A 24594-nucleotide genomic window follows, 5' to 3' on the forward strand; every position below is an offset into this window, starting at 1 on the left:
TAAAGCTTTATGGGTAAGAAGAAATCTTTTATAATCAATACGGAACTTAACAGGCAGCCAGTGTAAGGAGGATAAAATTGGGGTGATATGATCATTTTTTTTTTTTTGGCCTGGTAAGAACTCTGGCAGCTGCATTTTGTACTAGCTGAAGTTTAATAATAGTGGATGCTGGGCAGCCAGCAAACAGAGAATTACAGTAATTGTAAATGTAGATTGTGTCAAAGCAGCTTCACATAGAAGATCATAGTAAATTAAAAATAGTGTAATTCAGTTATCAGTGTTTAAGTTCAGTTCGGTTTAGCTCAGTTCAGTGTGGTTAATAATCACTACTGAGAGTCCAAATTCATCGATGCGCAGCTCTACAGATCTCGAACCATGCTAGTGGTGACAGCGGCGAGGAAAAAACTTCACCAATTGGTGAAAGTGAAGAATTAAAAAACCTAAAGAGAAACCAGGCTCAGTTGGGCACGACCATTTCTCCACTGGCCAAACGTCTTGTGCAGAGCTGCAGTCTAGGCACCGGAGGCTGGAGAATGCTGGTGGACCTCAGCGAAGACTCGTCTGTCCCTGGAGTGTTACAGCAATCAGCCTCATGCTCTCCACTCCTCCATGACCACCACAGCATCTGCTCAGGATACGGCCTGAATAATAAATACATAAATTTAAATCACTGAATCATTTATTACACAAACTAACCAAAACAGTTGACCACCCTATTCATCAATGTGTAATTCATGTATCTTCAATTAAACTAGACAATCAGTGATTTTTTTATTTTATTTTTTTAGTGAATTCGCATTATATTCCTCACAGTTGAATCCACTGAACATCACAAGGGAATTGATTAAAATTAACAGATTAACTTTCAGCAGACTACGAAACCTCAAAATATCCCTTTCTGCAGCAATAGGCATCTTAAACATTTAATTCATGCACAGTAGGGAATAGCTACACAGAGAAAATTAGCTGGACAAACAAACCTTAGTGAACTAAAAACAAACAAATTAAACTGAGTCTCAGATTTGCTAATTCTGACATCACATTAAAATACAAAGCATCTCTTCATGATGGATTAAAATAAAGCACAAAGACAAACTTTCACCATGTATGTTGATTATTTCTACCACAAACTTTTTATTTACAATTATTTGTTATGAATGGAAGTTCCCAAAAACGGAAGTGCAACCCACAACTTGCAGTGTAGTAACGTTAGTAACGTTAGTCACGTTCGGGAAAAGTTGAATAGTAAGAACATGCTAGGACACATTAGTTGTTTTGCTGTTATGACGGCTGCAATGACAGTGAAATGTGCTTTTAACAGCGCAAATATAATACATAAGATATGAGCAAAATCCCATCTGGACAATCGCACGCGACACAACCCAAAGTGAACTGCATTTCCCAGACTTCCGTTTTCTGTTTTGGACTTTCAAGCTTTCCGTACTCTGGTCACGGGATTGCTTATGATTGTTAGTCATGGGGAAGAACTGTACGCAGTAGTTCTCTGCTTAGCAGGTTTGATGTATCTTTATTTACGAAAGTAAATATGGCCAACATCACGAAGAAAGTGTCCTGGTCGAGCCGAGGCGATGACCGCGGAGAGAGAACACCGCTGCTGAACGGAGCCGAGGATAGCAAACTCAACAGACAGGTACCAGACAGGCCAGGCATACCACAAACATAACAGAGCTAACCTTATCTGGAATGTGTTGACTTCTGCTCATATGAAAGATCTGCACTGCTTGTTAAACAAAGCATGATTGCTAAGCATGAGAAACTAGCGTGTTGACGCAGAAAGCATGATGGTCACTTGCATTAGCCTGTCATGCAGTTAGGCATGGGCCGGTTTAACTTTCTGACTGTATGATAACCTTGTATAAAAATACTACGGTGTCACGGTATTGTGATGACTGCTCAAAAATGTCTGGGTAAAATAAACCCAAAACTTTTTCTCTCATTTAACACAATATATACATATCCCATACATTTATAATATTTATAACATTTATAATATACCATACATTTATAATATTTTGGAACAGTTAAAATGGCAGGCTAAATTAATAGAGGTAAGTTAAAGTTAGTTTTATGTTCGCACATTCATACTTTCCCCTTAATAATGCTATTTCATAAAAGTATTATTTGCAAACTCTAAATAGCGAAATCATATTAGCAGCCAATGACTATCAAAGTACAACATTGTTTACTGTCAAATAAACAGTGTTATTGTTGTTTTCAAGTCACACTTGCATGCTAATTCCGATCGAATATTCAAAGTAACATGGTAAACAATACAGAGACTTCTAAATCAACGAATGTGTGAATATAAAACTAACTTTACCTCTATGCTAAATTATTCTAATAAGTCATTGATTTCTGCTGTCTATATTTTAAAAAACACTGATTTCTTTACAACACATAAAAAACCCCTTACATATACCTTTTTAACAGTATAACAGAAAATATTAGCGGTTTTAAAACTTTTCCAAACCGCAGTAAACCTAGAAACTGGTAATTGTCCCATTTCTAATTAATAAAAGAAAAGCGAAACAAAACTGGTTCTTAAACCGGTTATTAGGATGGTAAACCCTTGTTTTAACCCTGTGTTTGTGTCTGGTGATAACTTGAGGAATGTTTTGCAACTCTGGATATTTGGATTTTTAAACTTCCCATTTCTGTTAACCCTCTTATTCTGCTAAGAAACGGCAAACAACCTTTGACCTACAATACATTCAGTGTGAATGTCTGATTGAATCAATGGCATATTTAGAAATGATTACACCCATTGCTGTATCGGCTTAAGGTGCCTTGCTTTGTGGTAGAGTACTTCATTTAGAAAAAGCACAAAACTGAAATTATAACAATATCTTAAAGCAAATATATTTTATACCAAATGACAATGTCATAAGATAATGTTGCACATTAAAGATTAAATGGATTTTCAGGGTTTAAAAGCATAAATGTAGCCATACATTACAGTATATATGTTTTGATGTTGTTTTTGTTGTTTGCTTCAAAACAAAAAAGAAGAAATTAATTCGTTTTACTAAAAATTTGCCATGATTTTCAGAATTTCTCTACTAAATTGGCATTTAGTGTTGCAGTAAAAATCTCGTCTGGTATATTTCCGTTTGTTGAATTTTAGTTACATTGCATCTACATGTCAACTAATTCTCATTAGATTACAAGTAGACTGTTAGGTTGGGTTTAGTGTAAGTTGGCATGCACTTGCAAATGTTCTTATAGGCAGTTAAATGTCTGTTGAAGGAGCAGTATCAGCAGATATTAAGCAGACAGACTACTAATACTCAACAAGACCATCAAAAAAAAAGTGTTCCCAAATCATCTGTTGACATTTTTAAAAGACTATTTAAGGATCACATTCCAGCACCAAAACAATCATTAACTGTAGATTTAAATATTTACAAAAAAGACCAATATATTCATCAATATACTGTTGTGTACAAGATAAATCTGCAACATAAATGACTCTAAATGTAGAGTAAATTAGACTTGTGATAAGTGTAATGTGTTTGGTTCATAGTTATCCGGGGGAGGTATATTTCATATAGGCAGGCTGAGCACTGTGGACCTTGAGGAGGAAATCACACCAGAAGAGGTAAAAAAACAGTTTAACACCAATATAAATATATAAATGTCAAACGACAAGACTTGATGGGCAACATATTAGCTTTTAGTCCAGTCCAGGCCAAAAAGGTGGCTTCAGTTTTTTTTTTTTAGAGCTGCTGTTTCAGTACTTGCTTTGAGCTATTTGTAGTTTTTATGATTTGCATATTGTATTAACACACAAGTCTGATCTAAATCTCCTCTAAAATGGGCCATTCTTGGCAAGAGACTCAGGAAAATGGCTGACTCTTTAGTTACGTCAGCATGCATTTTGGAGAAAAAGAACTGTATTGGAAATTGCATGCAATGAATGTACTGCATTATTTGTGAGAATATGTTTCCGATTTGCTGGCCTGAGGTCACGTTTGCTCAATGCTGCAGAGAGATGCTGTAGCTAAATAAAGTGCTGTGCTATTTTGACTATGTGAGCACTGAATGACTGTATGTTGCTGTTCATTCTCAGTTTGTCTTTTCCTAAATCGCACAGGACATTATAAGAAGTCGACCGAAGGAAATCCCTCACAACGAAAAGCTGCTGTCTCTGAAATATGAGGTAATTGAATCTACTCCTGACATTCAGTCACCCTCTTTTCATTCAATTGAGTCTCTGTTAGGGATGCCTTGGAAAAAAATGGTTGGTTATTTTGTAAATTAACTTAAAAACCACAGTGGAAATGATACTTGTGTGCTTTAATACATATAAGTATCTTTGAGGAGCTGTGTTGAATCTCACACCTTGTGCTTTCTGTGTTTCAGAGTCTTGACTATGATAACAGTGAGAATCAGTTGTTTCTGGAGGAGGAGAGACGGATGAGTCAAATGGTCAGTAAAGCTCATTAAAGAGACACTCATGTAGAGGTTTGAGATGTTCAACTGTGTTTGGAACAAGCTTAACGGTTAACTTGGATCATGTGCAGATCATAATCTGTGAAAAGTGCGTTCTGAGTTTACAGCCATAACGGTTGACAGAGGCCTACAGAATGAGTGTGTGGTTCATGCTTTATGCTTACCCTCCCAAAGCTGAGGCAGACTTATGGGCATTTCATTTTTATTGTGCTTTTTTTTTAAGTTAGTGTAAAAAAAAAAAAAAAAAGTGTACTAAAATGTACTGGTCATGCATGTTTTGATGTATGATAATTTTAATAATAATATAATATATAACAATATTATAGACATTTATTTATAACAATATTATGATTGTTGTTATTAATTAAAGCTTAATTTAAATGATAAAATAAATGAATTGCTCAATATCACTGTGAAATTACTGAACAGTAAAGTAGTTCACAGCAAAAATGAAGAGTTTAATAATATATACAGTTGAAGTCAGAATTATTAGCCCCCCTGAATTATTAACACGTTTATTTTTGTCCCCAATTTATGTTAAATGAAGAGAAGATTTTTTTCAACACATTACTAAACACAATAGTTTTAATAACTGATTTATTTGATCTTTGCCATGATGACAATAAATAATATTCGACTAGATATATTTTGAAACACTATACCGTCTAAAATGACATTTAAAGGGTTTACTTGGTTAATTAGGTTAACTGGGCTGGTTAGGTTATTTAGGCAAGTTCTAGAGACTATTAAAAAGTATAGTTTAAAGGGGCTAATAATATTGACCTTAAATTATTCTTAAAAAATTTAAAACTGCTTTTATTCTAGCTGAAATAAAACAAATAAGACTTTCTGCAGAAGGAAAAATATTATAAGACATACTGTGAAAATTTTCTTTGTTCTGTTAAAACATCATTAGAAAAATTTAATAGACTTCAACTGTATTTTTAATATGTAATATAAAAATATTTTGTATTTATTTTTAAATAAATGTTTTATGTATTTATTTATCAAATATAAAAATAATGATTACTGAAAATATGGTTATCTTGAGCTGCTCATATCAAAGATTTCATTACAAATGTATCAAATTACAATACGGTGTCTGTGTTTGGATAATTGAATTTTTAGCCTTTGTTAAAATTCATTAAAAAAAGCAATAAATAAAAACAGCAAACTGTCTAAATTAGGTTTTAGGCCTTGGCATACACATACAGTATCTGCTCAATCCTTGAAATCACTTTATTTTCTTTAGAATTAATAACCAAACATTACTGTAATGAACTGATAGCACAGCTTATCATTTGTATTTTTATCATGATATCTAAATATAGCAGAGTTCAAAATGAAAGTTTCATGACAAAATGTTTTTTTTTTCTCCAGTTTATACATGTTAACAATAACAGTTAATTTTGGTCACACCAAAAAAATCACACCATCTTGGCATTTCCATCAACTGTTTTTTTTTTATGCACATATACAAAATGTGCATAAAAATAGGTGGATGGAAACGTAGCTATTGAAATGAATGGATTTCATAGCGCAGCTCTTTCCGTGTCTAGTGTTAAAACCAGATAGTGAAACAATCGCGTTGTACACTGCTGAGCTGTGCTTTTCTGTTTCTCCAAAAACCAAAAATGCTATTTAATAATTTAAACCTCTTTTTTAGAGAGTCTACAGGAAGATAAATGCTTGGACTTTTTCTGATCTTTTGATTTGTCAAAGTGCAATAAATATGCTCAATTTACATATCAATGTGTTCAAAGGCAACAGAAAATTATTCAAGGAGCAGCAGCTTTCATTTTAGCTCTGAGAGTCACAAAACTATGCCGAACATTGTTGTGTCAGAATTAGTATTGACTTGATTCGACATCTATATGTTAAGGCTTATCAGAACTGTAGTCACTGATAAGCTGTTTCCATGTAAAGACAATTTATTCAGCATACTCGCAGAACAGGGTCTGTTTTTCTTGTTATGCTTTAGTAATTTGTGGATTAACATTTAATGCTTCTCGATCTTAACCACAGGGCTTTAGATGCCTGGAGATCACACGATGGGTGATCTGCGGTTTGATTGGTTTACTCACCGGTCTCATCGCATGCTTGATAGACATTGCTGTGGAGAACCTTGCAGGACTTAAGTACTTTGCAGTCAAACTGAGTATCCTTCCCTGTACAATCCACTGAAATAATCATTTACTCGCATGAGGGAGTCATAGAGGTGCATTTGCTCTTAATTTAATTCAATTGAGCCAATACTCTGCTGTTCTAAAACTGGTTCACACTGTAATTTCATGCATTCCGTTTACATTTTGTTATATGGACTTTTGTCTAATCAGTTATCATTGAGGCTACATGAATAATTTGGCCATAAATCAGATTGCGGACGGATCGGAAACGTTTAATCTAATTGACGTTTTATTTAATGTCATCTGTCCAATTAGTTTGTTTCAATTTGCACTCAACTAAACTAAAATGTTAGTATTACCTCTTCTTTAGAGCAGCTACAGTTATTAAAATCAGGAGCTAATTTTATGAAGCCATAAATCATATTCATGATATAATGAAAAAATATAGCTCAGTCATAATAATTGAATACTAGTTTAAAAGTAGATTGCCTTTACTAGATAAGCTTAGTGATCCATTTTCCACTTTATTTATTTAATTAATTAATTAATTAATTAATTAATTAATTTATTTATTTATTTATTTATATTACTTTTTATTTTATTTTATTTGTATTTTTTTTTGTATTTTTTTTATTTCTTACCAAAGGTACTAAAGTAACTTGCTAATTTATTTTCTTTTCACAGCAAGAAAAAACAAGAACATTTATTTAAATTTTATTGTATGGAGTTTTAATCAATTGTGCAAGTTTCTTTAATCACATGTCCAGATATTGAGAAATTCACAGAGCTCGGTGGCCTGTCCCTCTCTCTCATACTGTGGGCAGTGCTGAACTCTGCTTTCGTGATGGTTGGTGCAATCATTGTTGCTTTTTTTGAGGTGAGTGTTTTCTGTCTGCCTGTCTGAGCCTTGAGTGGCTTCTGCTTTCCTTCTCTTCTTTTTATTTATAGTGTTGTCAAAGCAGAAACTGATTGTGTTTGTCTTAGCATGCTAGCATACCACTCTTACTGTTTTATTTGACTATTATCTGCTGGATGCTGTATCCCAAAATCCAGCACGTTGACGGATTTATTGGGTTTCTTTTGACATGGAAGAAAAATGAATATACTGTAAGAATAATCGGCAACACTTTAAAATAATGGTTCATTAGTTGATGTTGATGCATTTACTAACATAAACAAACAATGAACATTGCATTATTGCAGTATTTGTTTGAGCTTTGGTAACATCAGTTAATGGAAATATAGCTGTTTATGTTAGCATGAACTAATATTAACAAGCACAACTTTGGATTATAATAATGCATTAGTACATAAAAAATCTATATTTTTAAATTTAGTTTTTAAAATATTTGCCAGCTGCAACTTTTTGAAATGTAAGAAATTTAAATAAATACCACACACTTCCAAAGTTTGTGATTTAGTAATTGATTATTATTATTTATTTCTATTAAAAACCTAATACCTTACTCGGCTACAGTGCATTAAATTGATCAAAACGTTCAGTAATGACTTTCTAATGTTATGAATTTATTTAGTTTCTTTAAAACTTTCTGTGTCAAAAAGTAGTGAAAAAAATTGCATTGACAGTACAAAACATTTTGAGCTCATAATCAGATTATTAGGATGAATAAAGGATCATGCCACATTGAAAATGAATAATTGAGTTTCCATCAAAGGAAAAAGTAAGTTTTAAAGTGTCTCTAGCTCTTTCTTCCTCTTTTAACTTCAATTACAAATCAAACTTGCTTTATTGACATGTCAAATGTTACACATGTATTGCCAAAGCATTTGTGATGTTTACATGAAAACAAATTACATAGTAGTATTGATATAAAACCAAAAACAATATTTAATATCATATTAAATGATTAACATTTTAGTATTAAATGATAATTAATAACAATAAACAGTATATAAAAAAATCAACATTTTAGGATTTATTTATAACAATTTAGAATTTAGTGTGTGTATCTGTGTCTTTCTCTCTATATAAATAATGTTCAGCAATATTGATAGTTTTAGTGAATTTTTGTCCTAAATAAATGGCAGGCAAAAGAAACCTCTTTCAAAAACCTTACTGTCTAATAAGTATGTTTTTTTTTTGTAAATAATGTGGTATTTTTCTTTGAAGATGATTATTTATTTTTTCACAGCCCATTGCTGCAGGAAGTGGAATCCCTCAAATAAAATGCTATCTGAATGGAGTAAAGGTTCCTCGTGTTGTTCGGCTTAAGGTGATGTCTTTTGGTTCATATATGATGTGTGATGGTGATGTATTTTATATACAGTTAGTCAGAATTATTAGCCCTCCTGAATTATCAGCCCCTCTGTATATCATTTCCCCAATTTTTGTTTAAAGGAGAGAAGATTGTTTCAACATGTTTTTAAGCATTATAGTTTTACTAACTCATTTCTAATAACTGATTTATTTTATCTTAGCCATGATGACAGTAAATAATTTTTTACTAGACACTTCTATATAATTTCCTAGAGATGGGTTGTGGCTGGAAGGGCATCCGCTGCGTAAAAACTTGCTGGATAAGTTGGCGGTTCATTCCGCTGTGGCGACCCCAGATTAAAAAAGGGACTAAGCCGACAAGAAAATGAATGAATGACTTCTATACAACTTAAAGTTAAATTTAAAGGCTTAACTAGATAAAGTAGGGTAATTAGACAATTCATTGTATAACGATGGTTTCTTCTATAGACTACTGAAAAAATATAGCTTAAGTGAGGGTAATAATATTGACCTTTAAATGTAAAAAATTCAAAACTGATCTTATTCAAGCCAAAATAAAACAAAAAGACTTTGTCCAGAAAAAAAATATTATAGGAAATACTGTGAAAATTTTCTTGCACTGTTAAACATTATTTGGGAAATATTTGAAAAAGATTCACAGAAGGGCTAATAATTTTGACTTCAACTGTATGTTCTTTTCCTCTATCGAAAAGCAAAATAACGTGAATTTCAATCGTAAAAAAAGAGACCTCCAATAATTTTCTTGCTGACATCCACAGACTCTGGTGGTAAAGGTCTTTGGAGTGATCTGCTCAGTGGCTGGAGGTCTTGCTGTTGGAAAGGTATAATAACATCAGCCAGAGAGAGTTAATGGGACTTTAAGCTGACATTTGGACACATCATCTGCTCTCTTTTCATAGGAAGGGCCTATGATTCACTCAGGAGCAGTGGTGGCTGCGGGAGTTTCTCAAGGCAGGAGCACGTCACTGAAAAAAGATTTTAAGGTCAGATGTTTGCACTGTAGTTTAGAGTCTGCTTGAATCTTTCAGTGAACATGGAGCCTGACTGTAAATCTCTGTTTCTGCAGATGTTCGAGTATTTCCGCAGGGACACGGAGAAGAGAGACTTTGTGTCGGCAGGAGCAGCGGCTGGAGTCTCTGCTGCCTTTGGGGCTCCTGTTGGTGAGATGATGAGACAAACATTTAATAAAATCTCTGTTTTTACATAGGATAGATAGATAGAAGTTATGAGTCTGTTGTTGTTATTATGAAGTGATATTATATGTACTGTTTTATAAAACGCATATTGTTTTAAAGCTAGTTCACGGAAATAAGAAAATAATAGTGCAGCTCAGGAAAAAAATAAGAAGACCAGTTTAAAGTTATCATCCAGTTCATTCATTAATTTATTCATTCATCCTTTCAACCATTCATAAACATACACAGACACATACACATATATATATATATATATATATATATATATATATATATATATATATATATATATATATATATATATATATATATATATATATATATATATATATATATATATATATACAGTTGAAGTCAGAATAATTAGCCTCCCTGTTTTTTTTTTCTCTCAATTTCTGTTGAACAGAGAGATTTTTTTTCAACGCATTTCTAAACAAAATAGTTTTAATAACTCATTTCTAATCACTAATTTATTTTATCTTTGCCATGATGACAGTAAGTAATATTTTACTACATATTTTTCAACACACTTAAGTACAGCTTAAAGTGACATTTAAAGGCTTAACTAGATTAATTAGGTTAGCTAGGCAGGTTAGGGTAATTAGGCAAGTTATTGTATAATGATAGTTAATTCTGGATACTATCAAAAACAAAAAAAAGACTAAAGGGGTTAATAAATTTGCCCCCAAAATGTTTTTAAAAAAGAAGAAAAAACATTATCAGACATACTATGAAAATTTCCTTGCTCTGTTAAACATCATTTGGGAAATATAAAAAAAGTAATAAAAATTCAAAAGGGGCTAATAATTCTGACTTCAACTGTACGTATTACATTTTTGTTGTTTTACACTATGCAAGATCTGAAAATATGGTATATTTTATATTGACCTATATTTAATTTCTGAAAAATGTATGATTTGAAGTTTTACAAACTAGTTTTCATTAATTAATGAATTCATTCATTCATTCATTCATTCATTCATTCATTCATTCATTCATCCATCCATTCATTCATTCATTCATCCATTCATTCATCCATTCATTCACCCCATTCATTCACTCATTCATTGATTCATTCATTCATTTAACTGTGGCTTAGTCCCTTTATTCATCAGGTCTAGTCACAGCAGAATGAACCGTCAACTTATCCAGCATATGTTTTACAGCAGATGCCCTTCAAGCTGCAACCCATTACTGGGAAACACCCATACACACTGATTCACAAACATATACTACGGCCAATTTAAATAATTCGGTTCAACTAAAGCGCATTTCTTTGGACTCTGGAGGAAACCGGAGCATGCGGAGGAAACCCACGCGAGCACAGGGAGAACATGCAACTCCTCACAGAAATGTCAACTGACCAGATCGGGACTCGAACCAGCGACCCTCTTGCTATGAGGCAATAGTGCTAACCACTGAACCATCGTGTCGCCCTAACGAGTTTTCAGTTTATATAAAATATCACACAAACTAACATTTTACTCAAAAAAAATAGCAAAAATGGCTAATTCAAAGAACCAATAATAAATCTAAAGTGGTCTCTTCATTTTTTTTCCCAGAGCTGTGTTAATGTTTCAGAGTTGTTCAGAGAGGAAACAAGATTATAATGTATATTCTATGTTCCACTTAATTGAGCTGATTGTTAATTCAGTTTATTTCAATAATGATGCAAATGTGGCGGAATGATCAATAACTCTAAACTGAACTCACTTCAGCTATAATGCTGCTCGGCGTGCGTTTTTATTATTCATCTTAATTTAAATCAGTGTTCAGTCATTCATTCATTTTCTTTTCGGCTTTGTCCCTTTATTAATCTGGGCCACAGTGGAATCAAAAGTCAACTTATTCAGCATATGTTTTACGCAGCGATGCCCTTCCAGCCGCAACACATCACTTAGAAACCCACAGACACTCATTCGCACGCATACATACACTATGGACAATTTAGCCTGCCCAATTCACCTGTACCACATGTCTTTGAACTGTGGGGGGACCCCATGCAAACTCGGGCAGAACATGCAAACTCCACACAGAAATGCCAACTGACCCAGCCGAGGCTCAAACCAGCGACCTTTTTGCTGTAAGGTGACAGCACAACCTACTGCGCCACTGCGTCACACTAAATCAGTGTTAGTTCAGTTTAATTTTAAAATGTACACAATGTCACACAGTTCCTTCATGTTGTCCCAACACAAATCGATTTAGTTAATTTGATCGTTTTACTAATTTAAGTAGATTGAACATAAAAAGAATAAGCTGTCAATTGAAAAAACTTAAGTAAGTTTGAACAAGCAGCAAAAATCGTTTTTTGAGTGTAGTTTAATACTGGCAAGTTTATCAAATTATGAAACCTGCTTAATTTAGCTATTAGCAACTCTACAGAAGGAAATAGTGCCATTATTCAACTGAAGTCAGCTCAGTTTTGTAGTCTAGTGTTGATATTCTAGAGTTGATTTACAAAATTTGATTCACCTGTTTATCAACTCTTCAAAAATGATTGAAAAGAATAGTTTGCACAAAAATGTAAAGCTTACTCTCCCTCAAGTGGTTCAAAACCTTTTAGAGTTTCTTTTGTTTTCTGTTGAACACTAGAAGATATTTTGAAGAATGTTAGAAACCTGTAATCATTGAATTCCATAGTAGGAAAACCAAGTGTCGCTAGTTAACTCTCTCTATGCATTTTTTTCAACACCAATTTCTAAAATATCAACCTCTTCCATATGGTTGATATGTCGGTTTATAGTAAAAGTACCAGGCTTAATACATATACTATGAAAAATCGAGAATATGAAGTGTAAGATCAATTTATTTAAAAACATGATCAAAACAAAACATTTTTGAATGCTAAATTATCTTCATTTTTTTAAGATTTGCCATTAAATAATTCAAATTGTCAATTAACATGTTTTCTTGTTTTTTTTTACAATAAAACCAAATCAAGTGTAGTAGTGCACCAGGATTTTGTTTGTTTGATTTATTTTTAAACCAACAATGCTGTGTGTAAACCATTATTTAAAACAGTCATACTTTAAATGACTTTAACAGTTATTATTTAAAACAGTCAAAATGTGGCCAACCATTTGGTAGAGCAAACAGTTAAAGGGTTAATGGATGCAGATATCCATTTTTTATATCTTTTTTTGTGTGTGTGTTCAACAGAAAAACATTAAATCAAACAGGTTTGTAACAAGTAAAAGGTTACCAATGATGATAGAATTTCCTTTTTTGTCAAACTATTTCTTTAAATGAATAGTGCAACAAGTAAGGTTTGCAGTGGTCAGTTGTGTGCCACAAATATTAGTTTGTTCCTTATTTGTTCTTGACACTGTTTATTCTGTGACAGTCATTGAAAAAGGAAGAATGCAGAAATAGGACCTCTGAAGGCTGAACATATCGATTACCAAGCCTCATCTTGTTTAATTTGTGCTGCTCTTAGTAGATTGTGTTGGTAATTATGGAAATGATCTGCTGCGTTTGTGTTCTTTAATTTGAGCTTCGTCAGTAGATCACCTACAGAACTTTCCACTTCCATCAGTGCTGTTAATGGTCTTACGCTAATTTTGTTTAGTAATTCTGGCCCTAGCCTCTTTTAAATCACAATAAAGCATATTAAAGTGCCTAATACATAGTTGTAGCTTTAAGTCCATGAAAATCTGTATTTTGTTATACTGAATAAAAGTTCCAAGACTGTTAATCTGCCCTGGAAGGATTCATCTTTGATTGTTTTTTTTTTTTTTTTGGCACAGGTGGGGTTTTGTTCAGTTTAGAGGAAGGAGCATCTTTCTGGAACCAGTTGTTGACATGGAGAATTGTGAGTGATTTAGAGCTTGGCTTGATTTTTCATTCAGTTATAGAAGGGCCACCATTTGGGAAAAAAAACACCATTTTGGTTTGTTTTTGATTTAGTTTTTCGCTTCAATGGTCTCTTCCTTCACTCTGAACTTTTTCCTGAGCATTTACCATCAGAAGCCTGGAGAACTGTCCAGTCCTGGTCTCATTAACTTTGGCCGCTTTGACAGTGATGTAAGTTCTTTCTCCATCTCTTTCAGTTACTCTGACAAGGTTTCTTTCCCATTTTGCTGACGCAAACTTTTTACACTGCAAGGAAAATCATTTTTTTTACCCTTGAAGCTTTCAAACATGTCACTAGAAATTATTAAAAATCTCATGAGTCATGAAATTTTACTGTGTGCTTTTTCTGTCCCTTTTTTAGAGTGTGCAGTATAATTTATATGAAATTCCTCTCTTCATCATCATGGGAGCTTTAGGTCAGAGGAACATCACTTTATCCTTGCATAAAATGTAATAAATATAAGATGGAAATAACTTTTAAAATGTTTTCATTTTTATTTTCCAGGAGGGATGCTTGGAGCATTATTTAATGTCCTCAATTATTGGCTAACGATTTTCAGAATAAGGTATGATCACCAGCTATTGTTCATAATAATTTATGGGTATTATTTTTGCCATTCTTAGAGAGCACAAATGTTGTTTTATGTAAAGCTGGGCTTGCTGCATCCACACAGCACCGCTTCCACTATTTTTTTTAGCCTTTTTATGGAAGTAAAAACACTTACAGAGGATCTATTTATAAAACAAATTTGACTTTTAAGTCCATAAAAGTGAAGACAAATCATTTTTATAAATTTTATCGATAAGCCCCGCCCTCTTCTTGTTAAAGAAGTGGCTTGAGTGGTTGAGAAGTGTCCGCTTATTTAAATGTGATTTTAACAGTTCAAGCATTGTTAGTTCCTCACTGATGAGAATAAATTACTCATGGTTTCTGCCTATTGGTTATACTGGTGATGTTACAAGTGTATATAGCTGTATATTAAATGTTTGGCATGTTTGTCACTAATTTGGTGTAATACTAAGCAGAAGCAGTTGGGATGTTTCGGATAACTTTCACTCATCGATCACTTGTCATGTGTCACATTTCTGGGTTACACCCTCATGACAAATTGAAGCCTACAAGTGCATAAAGACACATGCTTGTTAGCATTTGTTCATCCCTCACTTTTTCCAAACCTGTTTGAGGTTTTGTTCTGTTCATCACAAAAGAAGGTATTTTAAAGAATTTTGGAAACGAAGCCGTTGACTTTTTCAGTCAATTGACTTCGCTATCCTTTTAAAAGGTTGGTTCAGTTGGATCATTGGCTGATTTATGTTTTATTTATACTTTTATTCAGCAGGAACTTCTGCAGTTTTCAACAAAGACTCAAAGCATGTAAAACTGGTATTATTAAAAAGGAGCTATATGTACATTTCAGACTCTTTTAAAGCATTAAAATAATGATATGTTTGCAGATAATCTGAAGTGCTGTGGTTACTTCTCCTTTTGAAATTCTTTTTTTTGGACTGTGGTCGAAGTTACACAGAACAAAACAGTTTACCCAATTATATTTCAGCAGCCTGGGTTGCCTTGGTAGAAGCACTGCATATTTCATTTCAGTCTTGAAGGCTGTCTAAATGTATGCAGCCGTGGCCAAAAATGCAACCTTGAGAGGACAGTAGCAGCCTCTCAAATGAGTTGCAGGTTCAAAGTTATTTTAAATTTTCAAACAATAAATTTATTACAAACATAAACATAAGCTACAGTGTTTAAGGCTTGACTGTCAGGCGTGTTTGCTCCTATTGGTGTCTTCAATCCGGCAACCTGCGTATTTACCTAGTTTGGACCCCAAATTAACATTGGCCCTTTCAGATATTGAAGTCTGCGTGAATTGAAAATTGCTGAGACGTTTATTCCAGTGTGTTGATGTACTTCCACCTGAAACTGAATATTGAATAGAGGGCGGGGCTTCTTTTTTGCGAATCATTCTTACATAGCAAACTAACAGTAAGATGAGTGTGATTAAGAAAATTGCTATGGAGGCCATAAAGTTTACGTCAACAGAGAATGACTGCCACTGCAAACATGGAAACAATTGATAAGACTCTGATTGAAGCAAACCTTTTTTTGGATCATTAACTACAGTAGCTCAGCATTCACCTTAAGAATAACAATGTGAGCTAGCAAAACAATCTTAAATTTTGATTTCACAAGGACAGCCTTTTAACAGCATGCATAATGTCTCAGGTACATCCACCGACCGTGCCTGCAGGTGATGGAGGCGATGCTGGTTGCTGCTGTCACTGCTACGGTTTCCTTTGCTATGATCTATTTCTCCACCGAATGCCAGCCTTTGGGACCGGACCACACTGAAGAATATCCTCTACAGGTTCTCTTTATATTCATACTTTAGATTTTTAACTTGTATTCAGACCTCTCTGAAATGACCATACTAGGGCTGGGTGATTAATCAAAAATAAATGGCCAATTTACGATTGTCATTCACATCTTGTCTGGGAAGCATAGTTGTGTGGCCTCAAAGCCCAAAGGGCACTCTCATTATAAACAGAAGATTTAAATGCTTTAAATGATTCAGCAAGACTAATAATCAAACGACTACAGAATCAACTTACAGAAGGATTTACATGGGGTGAAAACTTTAGCTACTTTGGGCCGGTACACCCCAAGCTGACTCCAAACAACTAGTGCTAATGAAATCTGACTGTGTTCCCCGCCGTTTGACTTAGAGCTCTGTGTTTTATTCATACATGCATACCAACACACTTTATGAAAATCATATTCTTTGTTGTTAGTTTCTTATGTATTGGGCAGGAATACAAGCAAATCAAAGGTCAGCGCTTATGTATTAGCATCTGCATTTTAACATAATTAAACACTGTTTATTCAGAAGCCCAACATGTTATCATTTATCACAATAATTATAATATTAATGTGTTAAAGTTGTCTCAGAAGAAAACAAAATGTAGAAAATGGTAGGTTCATTACATAAGAATGTATAGTCTTCTGACAAAACACACATACAGTATCCATACATTATATGTTATGGTTTTATAAGAGGGAATTATAATTTTGTCACCCTTTTTTATACCCCTGGTGAGTTTGCATCTCTAGTTTTATTTCAAAGACTACTGAAGTTGTAAAGTGCATTTGGAGTAAAAACGTTATAAAATGTGCTATTTTTACTATAAATCAATGGTCTCAAACTCAATTCTTGCACGGCCACAGCTCTGCATAGTTTAACTCCAACCACCTCCGACTCACACCTACTTAAGAGTCTCTAGTTGTCTTGAGCACCTTGATTAGTTGGACTGATTCTGTGATTGCTGAATTGAACAAAAAATGAACCAAATGGTGCAAAATTAAGAGCAGCTTGCGATTTTAATTAATTTACTTTCTTTGTTAACAAGGGCAATGCACGTCAATCAACATTACTGTAAAATGTGCCAGAATTAGCTAGTAATGGCTATTTTTCATCTGTAGACCCTTGATATTTCTCTTTTTTTATCTCCAATTATTTTGGTAATAAGATTTTAACATTTTTTTTTTTATTTTGACTATTTTCAGTCCATGTATGAAATATGATGGAGTAAGAGGTAAACAGTTTCTCCAAGTGATTTTTTTTAATATCAATTACAGAGTAATGATGAATTAAGGTGTACATTTGTGTATATTTTGACAGCAAGAAATGTCCTAAATATTGCTGTTAATTTTGAGAGAATTAGCTGCCAAATCAGGCATTTTAGGCTCTAATAGTCTGAATTTTTCTGAAGATACTTGACATTCCATGACTTTGACAAAAAAAAAGAAGAGTTCAGATGCAAAAGCCTCTAAATGCCGACTGAAAATTTCTTCTAAAATTAGTATTTTGTTCTGTATCTCATGTGTAGGTTCAGTATTTTCACTTTTATGTTGCAAAATATGTTCTTTTCAAACCCTTTAAATTGAAATAACTCAATGCAAACATAGGATGTTGGGAAAAATGCACATTTTAGAAGAACATTTCAGACGGTGCTTAGAGGTTTCTGCATCTGATCTCTTCAAATATAAAATCCCCTGACTTTTAATGTCTGGAATACACTGCAAAAGAAAAGCTTTTCTTACTTTTATCTTGTTTCTAGTCCAAATATCTAAAAATTCTTAAATCAAGCATTCAAGCAAAACATATGCTCTTGTATTAAGAAATAAAATTAAGTGAGTTCTTACTTAAAACAAGCTAAATAATCAGCCAATGGGGTAAGCAAAATAATCTTATGTCGAAAGGGAAAACAAGATAATTTTGTTAAGCCAATCGGCAGATTATTTTGCTTGTCTTAAGGAAAAACACTTAATTTTGGCATATTATTTCTTAAAAAAAAAGACAATATGTTTTGTTTGTTTAGAAAATGCTTCTTGATTTAAGAATTTTTAGATATCTGCACTAGACACAAGATAAAAATGTAAGTAAAAAAAGCTTTTTTTTGCAGTGAAGCCCTTTGAAAATTCAATGGGATTCTAAAAACTTTATGAGCCATGGGAACCCTTGTCTGAAAGCACGTGCTGGAGGTTTACTAGAACTGGCTTTACTGACAAAACGCACATGAGAATCTTCTTCCAATATCGCCCAGCCCTAGAGCAAAGATCAATATCTCCTGAAATACCAACGTGAAACGTGACTGGTCAAACTGTTCAATCTGCAGCTCTTCTGCGCTGATGGTGAATATAACGCCATGGCCACGGCTTTCTTCAACACACCCGAGCGGAGCGTCAGGAGCCTCTTCCACAACCCTCCAGGTGTGTCTCTGTGTGGGTGTGTTTGGTTGGGTGTGGATGGTTCGGGGAATGCGTGTGGACTGGACACCTTATCAGACGTGCATTCAGAAACATCATGCCTGACGGCCGTTGCAACACTTCTCAAATTGTTGTACGGTGTGTCTGCATGCTTGTAGTGTGTGTTTGCATGCGTCTGCCAAGGATTTAAGCTGATTTAGAGTTACAAGCTGGATGCCAGCCAGCTAACAGGCAGCAAAAGTCTTCCTACGCTCTGGAGAAAAGCCATCTTTGATTGCTTTCCCAGAGTTCTGGGACACAGACACTGAACACTTGTATTTCGTTCAGTCCATTTTTTTTATTATTGCAATTTTAAAAGACAGAACATACAAGGGCAATAACATAACTAAATTTCCATCAAAATAAATAGATAAATACAATATTAAAAGAAAACGAAAAAAAAGACAATTATTCAAAGAGAATATTTAAGGCTTTAAGATAATTTACTGTTCTTTTTGCTTTCTGTCCGTTCTGTTTCTTTTATCGTACATATGTAATGACCTATTTCTATTTTAAAGTGAGTAAAATTATTTTTTTTTCACTGGCTATTTACATTTTTGAATAAAAAAATATCCATATATGATGAACAGATTAACAATATACCAAATTTTGAAGTCAACTGTATTCTCATAAAAAATAACATCTTTTTCTTTGAATTCCAATGCAATATTTGAACTCTGCTTAACAAAAAAGAAAAGATCACACCAAAATAATTGTGTATTAACACTATCAGACTATTGAAGTCAGAATTATTAACCCCCCTAAATTATTAGACCCCTGTTTATTTTTCCCCCATTTTCTGTTTAACGGAGAGAAGATTTTTTCAACGCTTTTTTAAACATAATAGTTTTAATAACTCATTTCTAATAACTGATTTATTTTATCTTTGCCATGATGACAGTAAATAATTTTTGACTAGATGTTTTTCAAGACACTTAAGTACAGCTTAAAGTGACATTTAAAGGCTTAACTAGATTAATTAGGTTAACCAGGCAGGTTATTGCATAACGATGGTTTGTTCTGTAGACGAACCAAAAACTATAGAGCTTAAAGAGGCAAATATTTTTTACCTTAAAATATTTTTTATATTATAAAATATTATTATTTGTTTTATAGCCAAAATAAAACAAATAAGACTTTCTCCAAAAGAAAAAATATTATCAGACATACTGTGAAAATTTCCTTGCTGTTTTTAATAATGATTCACTCTACAAAGCATTGCTGGTTTACAAAAAAATTAAACAAACAAAATCTTGTTGCACTAATTCACTTGATTTTGATTTTAATGTGAAAAAAAAAACAAGAAAATGTGTATATTACTGTGTTAAATGAGAATCTGCAATATTGTATAGCTTATGTCTATGATTTAGAATTCAAAAATGTTTAGATTAATCTAGATAAAAAAAATTATTAATCTATACCCACCTATAATATTTATTAATTCCAGTACTTTTACCATAAACCGATATATCAACCGTTTGGTTAAGGCTAATATTTTAGAAATTGTGGGATAAAAAAAAGCATTGATTGTGTTAACTAGCGACATTAGGAGTTAAGAAATGCAATTCGAAAATGTTTCTATTGCTTTTTTTCTTGGTGTGGCAGTTAAATGGATAACATCATTTGGGAAATGTTTTAAAAAATAAATAAAAGGGGGTTTAATAATTGTCATTTTAATTGTAGAATAAATGATCAATACTCTCTTGTTTATCATGACAGAAAACACATTTTTAAATCATCATCTTTACAAGAAGATTTTGTTCTTCTTTTTCTTGCATGTTTTTAAAGTTGTTTTAGTTCAATGTTTAGTTGTTTCTGTCTTGAAATGTTGCGGTTTTGTTGTTCTGTTAAATCTTTTTAGTCCCGCGTTGTTTAGTGCCATTAAATACTACATACAGTGCTCAGCATAATTGATTGAATATAGGCAGTGTATTTTGGTTAATTTAAACAAAACAGATTAATTAAACAGATAAATGTATTAAAATAATATGTTAATCATCAAACATATTTAGAAATTGAAAGATAATACAATTAAATTCAAGCAAAATTTCGCAAAAACATTTTGCTTCTCTTGATTTTTCCTATTTTTAAAATTTGTATGTAATATTTTTCTTTAACATATAAGTTTGGTTGTACTAGTTTTTGGACAGTTATCGTAGGTTATTTTGTTTGATAAGCTCCAGATTTGGCTTCAGTACTGAGTAATCTAATGTATATGCACAAATATAATATTGTATAGCTTCCTATTAAAAATATGAATTAAAACATAGATTTATGAGGGGTGTACTTAAATATGCTGAGCACTGTACTTGCATTTAAATGTATAATTTAGCACAATGCACTTATGAACATAGATGATTTTAATTCTATTTAAATATAAATATATATGCATATTTCTAAAACATATTTTAAAAATATGTTTGTTTTTGCTTAAGGTATCTTTGTGTGTGTGTTTTTTTGTTGTTGTTAATTTCTAGTATTTTAAAGTTTATTTTTTGTTGATGTTTTTTTTTTGTCTAATATTTTGAGTTGTTATATTTGTCTTGTTTGTGTGCCAATGGTGCATTTTACCGTTCCTTTTTAGATCTCTAAATAAACTAATTTATAGTCATTGTAAGTAAAACAGTGATGTTTGTTTAGTAGTTCTTAGACCAGCAGGATTAAAAAAATATAAGAATAAACAACTAATATAAATAAAGGCTATATGCACAGCTAGATTTTTTTAGATGAACTGTAAAAAATATAATTTAATGCAGTGCTTCTTGTTGTCTTGTGGTCTGATATCCACTTTATACCATATCTCTGCCAGGCAGTGAAGACCGTTTTTTTTTTTTTTTTTAAATAAATCAGATGTTAAACGCAGCGATTTTGTATGGGGTGACAATTCACCAGAAGCTCTGGGCCCGGCTGACTGAAATTAAAATTCTGTGTGCATATACCTCATTGCAGTACAATATAAACATCAATTTATACTAAAGGACAGTGCAATTGGATTGCGCAAAAAATGCAGTTCAAACAGATATTGCACAAACTTTTGCATAAATTAAAATAATAATACAGTTCTGGTCTGGATGTAATGTCTTCAGTGCATTTACAGAAATTTGGGGAAGACAGGAAAAAGTCTAGACAAACCAAAAGGACCAGTTGGTAATGCCTCAAAATAGTATTCTATTAACCGGATTAATGAAACGGGGTTATATCATTTGCTGACATCATCACTATGTTTTATATAGGGTTAAACTTACTTTCAATGTGAACTAAAATGACTTGCAGTAATGTTACTGATATTCCTTTTGTGCCATTGGGCTTGTGCTGCCCTCTACAGTCGGAGTGCTTGATTTTAACAGAGCGCTCATTCAGAGTAATGAGCCAAGAGTGTTTTAGCATCTCAAATCAGACCATTGTGATTGACCATTGCTTGTGCAAGCACTTCTTTCATTCTTAGTCAGATTTTTGTTGTTGTTTGTTTAGATTTTTCTTTAGTTGTTTATTTTTTTCTTTAATTGTTTGTGTGTTTGTTTGTTTGTTTGTTTTTACAACGTTTTATTGTCGTTTTTGTTCTTTTTTATGTTTAGTTATTCTGTTTAGATTAACTCAAGTATTTTAATAATTTTGTTTTGCAAACTAGTTTTTCTGTTTGTAAATTTATTTTATTTTTGTTTGTGCTGTTTTTTTGTTTAGCTTTGTTTAAGTGTTTTGTATTTAGTTTTATTTTTGTTTTTGTTTAGTCATTGTTTGTGTCCTTCGGGATGTTGTTTTAGTTGTTCTTTTGTTGCTGCATTTGTTTGTGTCTTATTTGTTGAGTTTCTGAATTGTCTGTTTGCTTTTTTCTTTTGTTTGTGTGTTTTTGCTAGTTTTGATCTAAAACAAAAACATTGTAAATTTACTGGGACCTTTTTTTGCTTAGGAACGTACAACCCAATGACTTTGGGTGTCTTTACCCTGGCGTATTTCCTCCTGGCGGTCTGGACGTATGGTTTGACCGTGTCCGCAGGAGTCTTCATCCCATCTCTGCTTATCGGTGCAGCCTGGGGTCGACTCTTTGGGATACTTTTGTCATTCATCACTACCAGTAAATCAGTAAGTACAGCATTTTGTTTGCGTCATTCCTACTATATTTTTATAACCTTAAATAAGCTAAATAAAGAAATAAAATGAGCTGGAATATTCTGTTTTTCCAAACTCACAGATTTGGGCAGACCCTGGGAAATATGCTTTGATCGGGGCTGCAGCCCAACTTGGTGAGTTGTGAGTTACAGCAGTTTTCTAGCATCATGTTAATGTCAATAAGATATTCTTTAAAGGAAGTGCAGCAAGAATGTTGTCCTGTGGTTTATTATAGCTCTTTGAAATCCGTGAAGGAAGTAACAAAGTCGACAAATAACAAAGACTGTTTTTTTTGTATTATTCTGACAGGTGGCATTGTCCGAATGACCCTCAGTCTCACAGTTATTCTGGTAGAAGCCACTGGGAATGTGACCTATGGCTTTCCCATCATGCTTGTGCTAATGACTGCCAAGATTGTTGGGGATTATTTTGTAGAGGTGAGAAACAAAATATCTGGAATGGATGTTTTTGTAACCCTTTGAATTTCCAGTAGTTTTTGGTGTGTGTGTGTTTTTTTAAGGGAATCAAGATAAAAAGCATTAGTCATGTATGGATGTTTGTTTTTGTTCGACTGGTTTTTGTTGTTCACAGGGCCTGTATGACATCCATATTAAGCTGCAGAGTGTTCCTTTCCTCCACTGGGAGGCTCCTCCTACGTCTCATTGGCTGACGGCCAGGTAACCACACCCATGTCATATGACTGGACTCTATATTGACTGGGGTTTTACATGATTCATGAAATCATGCAACGTAATACTTATTAATAACTCAGAGAAAGGAATTTTAACGTCATAATGTGTTGTTTAACTTGTTAAATGTATTAATCGATTTAGTCACCTGAAGGTTTTTAAGCATGGCGTTGCTGTTGATTGATATGAATTTTTCTCATGATAAATCTTGATTTTAGTCCCCTGTAATATTTATTTTATTTGAATATTTTATTTAGAAAGCAAGACAATGCCATTAATTATGAATACAAAATTATGTTCATAAAAAGTCACTACTTATAGTAATATTTATAGTAGGTAACATTTATTAATTAAACAAACAAAAAAAATGAATATCATCTCATTGCGACAGTTTAAATCTTAATTTGTGGATGTTTGTCAAAGTCTTGGCTTTAATTGTTTAATATCTGAAGAATACAATGTGTTTCCTAATGCAGATAAATATGGAAAATACATCTATGAATGATATTTAATTTAAGCTTTTTTTTTATAGCTTTTAAACAAATGAGCTCAGCTCAATTCAGATATTAAATAAACTACCAAAAGTTAGCTGATGATATATTGTCTCTTGCAATACATTAATCACTCACTGCAGCGTTGTTATGGATTGTGGAATGAACTGCCAACTTATCCAGCATATGTTTGTTCTGGGAAACTTGCATCCACACTCATACACTACGGCAAATTTAGCTTACCCAATTCAGCTATAGCGCATGTCTTTGGACTGTGAGGGAAACCGCAGCATTCAGAGGAAATCTACATGAACACAGGGAGAACATGCAAAGTCCACACAGAAATGCCAACTGACCCAGCCGAGGCTCGAAACAGCGTTCTTCTTGCTGTGAGGCAACAGTGCTAACCCCTGAGCCACTGTGACGTCCAAAAGATATATTACATAAAAGGATTAAAACTAATTAAAGCGGAATTAAATTAGAAGTTAGCTAACTGAAATACAGTCATTTAAAATTGGATCAGTTGGCATTTCCGTGTGGAGTTTACATGTTTTCCCCGTGTTTGTGTCACTTTCTGGTTTCCCCCACTT

General features: G+C 33.1%; 1 protein-coding gene across 2 annotated transcripts in view; it reads left to right on the forward strand.

The window, feature by feature from the left end:
• Positions 1-1459: 1459 nt before the first annotated feature.
• clcn7 (chloride channel 7) overlaps positions 1460-24594 on the forward strand; it is a 31034-nt gene continuing 7899 nt past the window's right edge. The window contains 20 exon segments of one of the 2 annotated variants that reach the window (NM_001077537.1): positions 1460-1651; positions 3545-3619; positions 4115-4180; positions 4384-4449; positions 6499-6631; positions 7367-7476; positions 8753-8833; positions 9618-9680; positions 9759-9842; positions 9926-10019; positions 13805-13869; positions 13965-14081; positions 14272-14326; positions 14416-14476; positions 16138-16279; positions 18588-18681; positions 22625-22797; positions 22907-22958; positions 23134-23261; positions 23416-23501. In NM_001077537.1, the coding sequence (NP_001071005.1) occupies positions 1547-1651; positions 3545-3619; positions 4115-4180; positions 4384-4449; positions 6499-6631; positions 7367-7476; positions 8753-8833; positions 9618-9680; positions 9759-9842; positions 9926-10019; positions 13805-13869; positions 13965-14081; positions 14272-14326; positions 14416-14476; positions 16138-16279; positions 18588-18681; positions 22625-22797; positions 22907-22958; positions 23134-23261; positions 23416-23501 (1850 nt within the window). In that variant the 5' untranslated portion in view covers positions 1460-1546. 2 annotated transcript variants of the gene reach the window in all.

This window comes from Danio rerio, chromosome 3 (genome assembly GCF_049306965.1).
Source record: "Danio rerio strain Tuebingen ecotype United States chromosome 3, GRCz12tu, whole genome shotgun sequence".
In the NCBI taxonomy this organism is placed as follows: Eukaryota; Metazoa; Chordata; class Actinopteri; order Cypriniformes; family Danionidae; genus Danio; species Danio rerio.